Here is a 10,878-nt window from a genome sequence, read left to right as displayed (position 1 = left end):
AAGTCTTTGGGAATTTAAAACTGAGGCAAAGGCCACTGAAAGGCTTTCCCTATTTTTCAGCTAATGCACAGGAAGCCCATGGAGACTTGGGGGGGAGGAGGGGGGGAGCGGAAGGGAGGAAAAATTAATGGAAGGGATAAAAAAGCAACAGGAGAAGCTGAGCTGCAGGAGCAGCACAGGATCAGGTGCACGAAAATGAGGTAAAATGCTATTTTTTCGCTCCGATTTCAACTCATCGCGCGGCTGCTCGTCACGCGTCTTCTTCCCTGCAGGGCCGCCCCGACGATGCCGGCGGTCCCGTTCGCGTCCGTCGGGGCGGCCCTCCCGCGCACGCCCGCCAGCAGGGAACCGCTCTGCGGACGCGCAGGTCCGCGCCGGCGCCCTTGGCGGAGCCCCTTTCCCGTCGGCCGCGAGGATGCGCCCCCGCGCAGCGCCAGGGACCGTCCCGCCGCCCCGTCCGCAGGCACCTGCCCTCGGCACGCCGAGGCGCCGGGAGAAGGGACAACGAAATGAAAGGGGAAAGGGAGGGGAAGGAGCGGGAAAGGGAAATAAAAGGAGAACATAAGGGCGAGGCTAAGAGTCCAGGAAAATAGCAGGGGACACAGAGCGGGCACAGCCACAGTGCATCTCCGCCCCCTCAGGCTGCCGGCGCCGCCGTCCCCTCCGCGCACAGGGCTGGGGCGCACGGCGCCGGGTCCCGTGCCAGGCGGCCGGAGGGTCCCGCGGGCGGCGGCGGCAGCCAGGTGGGTCCCGCGGCCGCCCCGGGCACAGGGGCGCGCCTCCGCCGAGGAGCTGCCCGCCCCGTCCGAGCCGCCGTCGGGCCGCGCCGGGCCGGGCCCCCGCGGGGCTGCGCGGGGACTCCGCGCCCCGCCGCGCGCCACCGCGCGCCCATTGTTCGCCACGGCCAATCCGCGGGCGCCCTCCCCGCGGCCGCCAATCGCCTCTGGGGGCCGCGCGGTGAGGTCAGCGCCGCCCCACCGCCCCCCCGCGGCCGCTGCGCGCTGACATCACGGCGCGGCCCGGCGGGGCGGGCCCGGGGGGGCGGGCGCGGCCCCCCGCCCCGCGCGGCGCGGGTAGTGGTGGAGCGGCAGCGCCGCATCCCGCATCGCGCGTCGCGGCCGGTGCGCAGGGGGCCGCCCGCATGGTGGACATCCTCCTCCCGCGGCCGCTCCCGGGCGCCATGGGGGAGCCCTCCAAGAGTAAGTGCGCGCAGCGCGGCGCGGCGCCGGGGCGGGCAGGCGCGGCGGGGCGGGCGCGGGACGCTGCGGGGCCGAGCTCCGCGCCGCCGCTGCCGTCGGGCGGGCTGGCGGCCGCCGCGCCGGCCCGGCCCCGCGGGCGCGGTGACAGCGCCGGGAAGGGCTGCGGCACCGCGGCGGGCGCGGGCGGCTGCGGGCTCGGCCCGGGGCATCTCCGGTGCTGCTGTTTCCGTTCGTGCCCGGCGCTGCCCTGCCCCGCTGGCTCCGCTTCTTACCGAACGCCTGCCCCTTCGGCTATCCGCGCTGCTGATCTCCTTTCTTTCCGCTGTTTCCATTTCTTTCTCTCCTTCCCGCTGCTTGCTCTTTCTCGCATTCCCTCTTTCTCTGCCCGCGTTACCGTTTTTCTCTCTGTCTTCGTTTCTTTCTGCCTGTTCTTCTTTCTTGCCGTGTTTCTTTCCGTGTTTCGGTTTGCCTTTCTTTTTTTAAATTTCTCTTTCCGTTTTAATTAAATTCTTTCTCTTTCTGTTCTTCTGTTTTTGTTTGGTTTTATTTCTCCGTCTCTTCGATTTTTTGTCTCTTGCCGTTTTCATTTGTCCATGTTCCCATTTAAAGTGTCTCTGGGTTTTTCGGTGGTTTTGTTCCTTTCCATCATTCAGTTTCTTTCTTTCTTTCTTTCTTTCTTCCTTCCTTTCTTTCTTTCTTTCCGTTTTTCCTCGGCTTTTCTTTTACTGTTTCTGTGTTTCTGCTTTGGTTTCCTTTTTCCGAAATTCTACTTTTATGTCTCCGGGTTTCGGCGTTAATTTCCCTCAATCAAAATTCTGGGGTTTATTTCTGGCTGTATTTATTTCTCTCCGTTTGTGTTTCTGTCCTTTATTTCTCTCCGTGTTTCTGTCTTTATTGATCTTTCTTCCTATTTTACAAAAAGTAAAAAAAAAAAAAAGAGAAGGAAAAAAGGAAAAAAAAAGGGAAAAAATGTTGTTTTTTTAAAAAAAGTCTTTCCCTAATTCCTGGTGCTTCTGCTCTTGAACACCGCTGCCCCTGACCGTGCCTCACTCGCTCCCGGCAGGGCGGCCGGGGCTGGCCCTGTGCGCGGGCTGCGGGGGCCGCATCCAGGACCCTTTCCTGCTGCGGGTGTCGCCGGACCTGGAGTGGCACGTCGCCTGCCTCAAGTGTGCCGAGTGCGGGCAGCCTCTGGACGAGACCTGCACATGCTTCCTGCGCGACGGCAAAGCCTACTGCAAGCGGGATTACAGCAGGTGACCCCGAATGCGCCGACGCTCGTTAAAAAAACCAAACCACCAAACCAAAAGCCCGAAAAAGCACTAAAGCCCCCTAAGACCCCCGAATTTCCCCCAAACGAAAACCCGACTCTCGGCCGCTGCCCGCCCCCACGGCGCCGCCCGGAGCCTCCCCGACGGCGCGGCCGCGGGCCCTGACTGCGCGTCGCCTCCCCGCAGGCTCTTCGGCATCAAGTGCGCGCAGTGCCGGGCGGCCTTCAGCAGCAGCGACCTGGTGATGCGCGCCCGCGACCACGTTTACCACCTGGACTGCTTCCGCTGCGCCGCCTGCGGCCGCCAGCTCCTGCCCGGCGACCAGTTCTGCCTGCGGGAGCGCGACCTGCTCTGCCGCGCCGACCACGGGCCGGCCCCCGACGGCGCCGCCGCCCGCGGGCCGCGCAGCCCCGCGCTGCAGCCGCCCGCCGCCGCGCACCTCGCAGGTACCGGCTCCCCCCTCCTGGGGCGGGCGGCGGGAGGGGCGGGGGGCCGGGAGGGGGCTGCGGCGGGCGGCCACCCTGACGGTGCGCGCCCTCCCCGCCTGCCGCAGAGCCGGTGCCCGGGCGGCCGCCCGCCCCGCGGCCGCCGGCGCACAAGGTGGCAGAGAAGACCACCCGCGTGCGGACGGTGCTGAACGAGAAGCAGCTGCACACGCTGCGGACCTGCTATGCCGCCAACCCGCGCCCCGACGCCCTGATGAAGGAGCAGCTGGTGGAGATGACGGGGCTCAGCCCCCGCGTCATCCGCGTCTGGTTCCAGAACAAGCGCTGCAAGGACAAGAAGAAGTCCATCCTCATGAAGCAGCTCCAGCAGCAGCAGCACAGCGACAAGACGGTGAGCGCCCGCCCGCCCCACCGGGGAGGGAGGTGGGGGGGGGGGAGCCCCGGGCCGGCGGGCTCGGACGGCGGCCGTACTGAAGCCCAGTGTGCCCGCAGAGCCTGCAGGGCCTCACCGGGACGCCGCTGGTGGCCGGAAGCCCCATCCGCCACGAGAGCGCCGTGCAGGGCAGCGCCGTGGAGGTCCAGACCTACCAGCCGCCCTGGAAGGCGCTCAGCGAGTTCGCCCTGCAGAGCGACCTGGAGCAGCCCGCCGCCTTCCAGCAGTTGGTGAGCCGCGCCGCGCCGCGCTGAGCCGCCCCGTCGGGCCGCGGGGAGTGGGCAGGCCCCGCGGCCCGCCGGGCTCGGGCGCTGCCGGAGGGGGCCGGGGCGGGGGGAACCGCGCCGGGTCCTCACCGCCGCTGCTCCTCCAGGTCTCCTTCTCCGAGTCCGGCTCCTTGGGCACCTCCTCCGGCAGCGACGTGACCTCGCTGTCCTCCCAACTCCCCGACACCCCCAACAGCATGGTGCCCAGCCCGGCCGAGACGTGAGGCGGCCCGGCCGCCCGCCGCCGCGGGACTTCCGCATGCCTGCGCTCCCTGCATGAGACACCCGGCCCCGGGCTGCTCCCAGAGCGCCGGACAAACGCCTTTGTTTTTTAATTATTCTTATTTAAAAACAAACAAAAAATATGTTACTGACGGCCAAAAAAGCACCGGGATCCTCGCTGCCTTCACCAGACCGGAGAGAGAGCCCCCGCCCTGGTTATTCGTTGTTTTGGGTTTTTTCCCCCTGCGGATTTCGATGTTTCTTTTCCCCAAAGAAACGCGGGTTTCCCCGCTGGACCCCGGCACGGTCACAGGCTGCCTTGCCCGCCGCTTGCGCTAGGGACGGCTTTTCTTCCCTTTTTTGGAAGGGAAAAGAAAAGGGGGGGGGGGGGGGAAATAAAAGAGAGAGAATACAAAAGGGGGAGAGAGACTCCCCCGGCGTGCGCGCCTTTCCGCGGCCGCGGAGCCGGCCTGGCCCTCCCTCCGCGGAGCCGCGTCGTCCAGTCTCATCTCACGCCGATGCCTCTCCCGGGCCGCGGCGCCCGGCCCCGCACCATCGCTGGAAAAACGGGACACGGAAACGAGACTTTTTAACGGGAAAACCAGTACTAATAATGTTAAATTATCAATGGACGGAGGACGGATTGTTTGAGCCTTTAACGAACAAAAGTAAGTTATTGTTATTTATTGTCAGAGTCAGCGGTTGGATAGTGGGATTAAATATTTTGGACTTAATAAAAAAAGAGAAAATAAGAAAAGGAAAGGATTGCAACGAAAAAAAGAAAGGTGGGGGGCGGGAGGGCGGCGGCGGGGCTCGCCGGGCGCGGAGAGGGTGCAGCCCCGGCGTTGCTGGCACGGCCTCCCCACACCGCGCTAATCGGCTTTCCCGAGCGGGGCCGCTTATTTATAGCCGGGGAGGCGGAGCGCAGGTTTCCCTTTCGGAGCAGCCCCCGGGCTCGGCCGGGCCGCGCCCGCACCTGCCGCGGTGCGGGGCCGCCTCGCCTCCTCCCCGGGGGCGGCGGGGGCTCGGCCGCGGGTACTGCCCCGGGGAGGCGGCGGCGCGGCTGGCCGTCCCGTCCCCTCGCGCGTATCCGTGCCCCCGTCTAGACGCGGGCGGCGGCTCCTTATCTGCCTTCGGCATCACCTGCGAGTGCGGGCGGCCGCCGCGGCTCCCGCTGCGTCCCCGTTACCCGGGCGGGAGCGCGCTCAGGGCCGACTCCCGCGGGATCGCCGGCCCGGGCAGCCTCACAGCACACGTCGAGCCGCCCCTGCGGCCCCGTCCCCGGGCAACCGGGTCCGCACCCTCGGGGGGCGCGAGCGTAGCCGGGCCTACCCGAGGCACCTCGCCGAGCGGCGAGGGAGCGCGTAGCCGCGGCGCCGAGGTGGGAACGGCTCCGCCGCCTCCGTGGACTGAGCAGGCCCCGGCCGGGCCCCCGCGGGCGAGCTGGCCCGCGGGCCGATCCGCAGCTGCCGTCGGGGGGCGCGGAGCAGCCCGGGCTGCCGGGGGCGCGCCCGCCGGGGAGGCGGAGAGGCCGCCTCGTCCAGGCGCTCTTCAGCCGCCGCCGCGGCGGGCGGTGCCCCTCGGCCCGGGGACAGGTGGGCAAGGGGGTCGTCTCCCGCCCTCGCCCCTCGGCCGCGGGGCCGCCCCAGTTACCTGGCTCCGGCCGGGTCGGGTTTTGGCTCCGGGGCCTGGACTGCAGCGAGCTGTTGCCGTCACCGGGGAGCGGGGCCGCGCGGACCGTCACGCCGCCTCGGCAGAGGCGACCGTGGAACCCGAGTCCCCGCGGAGGCCCCGCTCTCCCCTCAGGCAGCGCGGCGGCCCGCCGGCCGGCTCGGGATCGCCGCCGCAGCCGCCTCAGGTGCGGGCCGCGCCCGGCCGCGGGGGCCGGCGAAGGGGCCGCACAGCCGGGACCGGGGCCGCCCGCCCTCCGGCAGCGCCGTTCCCGTCGCGCCCGCGCGCCCAGCCCGCGCCCGCCGCCCGGACGCCGCGCGCCGCTGCCGCCCGCCCCACGCGCCGCCGACGCGCGCGGTTTGCGCAGCCCCCGCAGCTCCCGCAGCCTCCGCAGCCCGGCCCGCCGGGCGCTGGAGAAGACGCCGCGGCCCCTCTTTGTTCTCCCCCCCTGCCCGAGCCCCGCGTCGCTGGCGGCAGCGCCAGCACCAGCGCCGGCCCCGCGGGTCAGGCTGCAGACGGGATAAGTTACTTTATTACAAGATATACAGAACATGTTTGCTCCATTCGCCATCTTATTTCCGCAGTTCCGCAGGGCAAGTACCGCCACATCGCAGGGCAGAGAACACCCACATCATGACACAGGGTATGTGAATGAAATACACTCAAATTATCAAAATTACAAAACAGAACTTGAAAGTTATCTACAGTACATACGATATAAATAGTGCAAATTATGTATCTACAGCGTAAGTATTCAGGGTATCGGAAAACTTTCCGGAAGAGCCTTTGGAAGAAGGCGGTCAGCAGGAACTGCTCAGCGTGACGATGTTAGGGACTGTAAAACCAAACACAATGCTTATTTCTTCAAGAAGAACTGTCGAGCTTCTTCCCAGGACTGGCGGGGGAATCTGTTGGACAGCTCAAGATAATCTTGAGAATTGAAAAATTTTTCTGTTGAAGACAGAACATAAAATTACCAAGTTATTCCCTCTTAAGATGGCAATAAAACAAGAATAATGAACACGAAGCCAATTTGACATACTTTGAGTCATTCGCTCCCCTCCCCCTACCAAAAACTTCTCAAATCACGGGGTGACATTTCTGTGGAGCTCTGGACACTGAGGCTTGGCTGTAAAAATGGGAGCAGAGGGCTCTGATGAGCAAAGGCTTAGATTTTTAGGCTTCTGGATCAGGCGCTCTGCTTTATGCATCGGAACATTATGCACCTTTACACATTTTATATTCTTGGAGCTCCCGGGGACCAATGCAGCCTCATCTGGGTTCAGGCAGCCTCCACGGCGTGCCCTCCACTTAGCAGCAACTTTTTCCACAAAGGGTTGCAGAGAAGTTTTGCTCCCCAGTTCCCCCAAAGCTCACAGCACGATTACAAATGCAGCTTTTACTCCTCTGTGTACTGTGCTGGCATGAGCGGGGCTCCACATGTGTGCACAGCCTTGCAGGGCCCAACCCTTGGAGGAGCACGCTGCAGCGCAGCACCCAACAGTGGAGCCTGCGCTTCCAGGTTTTATTCCCAGCAGTGTTACTGTTCCCATTTGTTTTCTGGGGACACCATCCTTCACATTCAAGTGATATAATGGATAAAATAATCCTGCTTATACTATTATTAAATCAGCTTTTTTGCAACTGGGGAATGTGTAGCAATCACGCTCACACGTCACCACATAGTCATCTTTGTTTAGAAGTTCACCCAGTTTGAACAGTGAAAATAAAAAGCAGTTTTCTGCTCAGATTTTAGATTTTTCTTGAGCAGATTCTCATGCAAACACAATCCTGGAAAGTCTGTTCTGCAGAACTGCACAAGGCTGCTTCAGACTAAGAGGTATAATGTTGACAGTAAAGATCTCCATAAAATTATGTTAATTTTATAATTTAGTTTTAAACACAAAGTTATGTTTTACACCTAGAGCTGCTCGTCTTCTGCCAAATGTTAGCAAAATGGTGGTGTATTTCTGCTTGCTGTTAGGAAGAAATGACTGGCCGAGCAACGTCCTTTATGCAAAACACGGGTGACTCAAGACCAGATACCCATCAACACACTTGAATTTCAGACATGTTTAACAATAGCCATCTTAGCTGAGAATCTTTCAAATGTGTAGTCTAAAGAGGTTAACTGTATTTTACACAATATTTACAGCAACGGGGAGGGGAGAATATTGCAACTTTTCTGCAAACAGACAAACTTTACAGGGTAATTACAGGACAGTATTTTACTAATTTTTGGCTCCCTGGGTATACTGGCATGTGTCTGCTTCTGCAACCTAAAACTTCTGCAGGTAACCCTTGTGACAGCTAATTATATATTTGCATACACAGTATCACATTTTAAGACATGGTATCACATAGCATTTAATAAAGATTAACAGTCTGAATTCCTGATATGATGAGCAGCAGACTGGAAGACATGTATGTTTAAGTCAGAATGTGAGCTACGGAGCCTCTCCCCGAACCATGAAATCATATTGCAATTTACTGTAATTCTTTCATGATGTGGACTCAAAAGATTTAAATCACAGTAAAATATAACATCTACACATTTTGTTACCGAATTGCTACTCTGTTACATTTCATTGGAGACGTACCCCTCTGCCGAGATAACTGATTATCCATTTGGCCTGAACTCTGTGCAAAATCCTGCAGGGGAGGGGGGGGGACACGGGATGACACGACAACAACAACAACAACAGCATCAGCTTTTCTGCTCTTAAAATTGAGGAATTAAACCAACATTTTTAAGTCTTCACAGTCACTCAAAAATACTAATACATTATGAAACTTGTAAATTAACAAACTGGCTTGTTTGCAATGTATTAACAGAATACTGCCAGCATTTAAATTCTATAAGACATCGTGGATTTTTATACCTTTATTTGTACTTTTTTTGAAAAGCAAAACAAAACCAACCCCCCCAAAACAAAAAAAAACACCCAACACCAACCAAAACCCCGACCAACCCAAACCAAAAACCTGTTAATACACAACAGAAAAAACAAGATTTTAATAGCTTCTTAGGAAATAGTTATTATGACTTTTAATTTAAGAGAACATTTACTATAGCTGTGTTTCTTTAAAACAAATGGTGGTTTAGATTTCTGCTCCTGACTCCAAATACCCTCTTACAAAATTCCTGCATTATCCTGATTTCACCAGCTGTGATTCCCAGTGACCCAGGAGCCTGCGGTCCTGATCTCCTGAGAGTAAGTGAAGTTCTTCCACAGAGGTGATGAACTCTGGCCGCCAGCACTGCGGCCAGCTGCCTAACCAGCTGAGGTGCAGTTAATCCAAGTGCCCAAGGTGATGTGCGATCCCTGCCGCTGCCGGACAGGATGCTGCATCCTCCGGAGTCAGCACGGACACCGACTTCACTCGGAACCACGTAGGATTATGCAAGCCAGCTGCCCCACTACAGAGAGGGCTTTTAGGATGCTATCTTTTGTTCGAGTAGTCACTGAGCAGAGATGGTACTATTTGACATAAGAGATATGATTTAGCAAATCATGAATACTCCTAAATGTTTTCTAATTATTTCAGCACATCTAGAACAGAAGTAACAAAAATAAAAAGGATGATGCAAACTTCAGATGATGGAAATAAATCTGTTGGGAGATATAACGTGGGTTGTTGTAAAATCCAGCAATCATTTTCCTTTGATTTATGCTGCACACATTTAACAAACTGTATTTAAGTGTTATATTCGCACACACCACCAAACTTCTACATAAACGGCACTTCTTTTTGTATTCCCTGGCACAGGAAGAATCTCATTTTCTAGTCACGGGGAAACATTTTACAGTCTTTCCCAAACCTTCTGCTGAAGCAAATGAGAGCTTTGCTTGACAGACAGCAGCAAGTCAAAATAAAAGTACAGAAGCAAATCCCTTCTGTGTGTGTGGGTATCTGAGCATTTCTGAGCTCCTCTCAGAATTGTTCTCTGTGTGCATGCGTGTGTGTGTGTGCGTGTGTGCAACACTTGGGATTAGATTTTAAGATGGGTAAAATACTAAAGTACCAGTGAAGTCAAGACATGACTCTTCTCAGCACACAAATATCTTCTATATTTTAATGTAACTTTTTCTACAAGCCTGCAAGAACATGTAGACTGGGCATCTGAGATATACCTCTAATTGGAAATCAACTTAATAATGTTGACCCTTGTAAATATACTTAGGGTTTGCTGTAGCTACTGGGGATTTAAATGCCATTCTCTCGCTTTTAGCACAGAAATCAAGGTAAATTAACCTTAATTATTCATATAGGGAACACTCTCCTCTGCACTCACGTTTTTTGGCTGAAAAAGACAAACTAAACTTGCTGCATTTACTCGTAATGCTTAAATTACTTTTTGTCACTGATTTCTACATTGAAACCTGTCATTTCACCATAAGGAAATCAAAGATCAACTATAGCTTTGTATTTAACCAGAAACTCATTACTATATGGAAAATTCTTTTAATACTAAGTTCCAAACTTTTTTTTTTAATCTGCTATGCAAATATTTTAGTATTAAAAGGACAAAAAGCAGTTGCACTCAGAAGTTTGATATTGTGTGAGGACTTCTAGTAAATACTTAGTTCTTGTGCCTTCTCTTCCAAAACCGTGTAGCCTACCCCTGGACTAGCTGTAAAGAAGTAGGAAAAAAAAAAAAAGTTTGACACATTTCTGCATTAACAACAGTACCTTTCAGGTGACTGATACAGTCACTAGAGTCCTAAAACCATATTATTTTTTAATAGTAGAGTACTTAGGAAAACTTAATTTATTCATTGGAAAAAAATTTCAGTAAAATGTACAGAAAACATAAGGCATATGTAAAGCATAGCATATAAATTTAGACAAAGGGGAAAAAAATGCTGTAAATCCTTATTCAAAACAGTATTTTTAATGACCTCAGTGGCTTACTGTCAAAAATAAAGACTGCAAGATTAGACTGGTAACATATGTTCTGTGTATTTTCTGCATAAAATATATACACTTCTGTTCAGTTCTCACTGTAAATCTATTGTACACAGTATACAACTGTACATTTGTATGTAAATACATTAATATACTGATTTCATATATGCTATATTTACAGTACATTTAAAAAAATAAATATATTAAGAATTACCTTGTAACAACAGGATCTGCATCAAATCTTCCTAGCACATCCAACAACTTTAATGAAAACAGGATTCTGCATGCGATAGCGAGAATCTGAACTGCTCTGTAACCTTTTCGTGTTATAAGATGCCTCAAGTACAGGCATAATCTGTGGTTTGAAAAGAGCTACAGAGAACCTTAAAGTACTTCAAAGCTGTTTACTTGTTTTACTTAAGTCAAATGAGTTCCATATACACAGCAAAGGCGAGAAAAACT

General features: G+C 55.3%; 2 protein-coding genes across 6 annotated transcripts in view; one reads left to right on the top strand and one right to left on the bottom strand.

Annotated features, from left to right (window-relative positions):
• The first annotated feature begins 1,024 nt into the window (after nucleotides 1-1,024).
• On the top strand, nucleotides 1,025-4,576 carry ISL2 (ISL LIM homeobox 2). The gene is made up of 6 exons (XM_055805777.1): nucleotides 1,025-1,199; nucleotides 2,263-2,452; nucleotides 2,654-2,913; nucleotides 3,021-3,304; nucleotides 3,406-3,576; nucleotides 3,720-4,576. The coding sequence occupies exons 1-6, from the start codon at nucleotides 1,142-1,144 to the stop codon at nucleotides 3,834-3,836; spliced, it is 1,080 nt and encodes a 359-aa protein (XP_055661752.1). The 5' UTR covers nucleotides 1,025-1,141; the 3' UTR covers nucleotides 3,837-4,576.
• A 1,433-nt stretch (nucleotides 4,577-6,009) lies between these two features.
• The window catches only part of SCAPER (S-phase cyclin A associated protein in the ER), a 166,049-nt gene continuing 161,180 nt past the window's right edge, over nucleotides 6,010-10,878 (bottom strand). For all 5 annotated transcript variants that reach the window (XM_055805663.1, XM_055805669.1, XM_055805684.1 and 2 more), the window contains exons 31-32: nucleotides 8,106-8,157; nucleotides 6,010-6,456 (exon numbers count right to left, since the gene is read on the bottom strand). In XM_055805663.1, coding sequence (XP_055661638.1) covers nucleotides 6,362-6,456; nucleotides 8,106-8,157 — 147 coding nt within the window. In that variant the 3' untranslated portion in view covers nucleotides 6,010-6,361. The remainder of the gene's footprint in view (nucleotides 6,457-8,105; nucleotides 8,158-10,878) is intronic.

Source organism: Falco peregrinus, chromosome 1, assembly GCF_023634155.1.
Source record: "Falco peregrinus isolate bFalPer1 chromosome 1, bFalPer1.pri, whole genome shotgun sequence".
In the NCBI taxonomy this organism is placed as follows: Eukaryota; Metazoa; Chordata; class Aves; order Falconiformes; family Falconidae; genus Falco; species Falco peregrinus.
The sequence above is the reverse complement of the archived record's forward strand: the minus strand, read 5'-3'. Positions and strand labels throughout refer to the sequence as shown.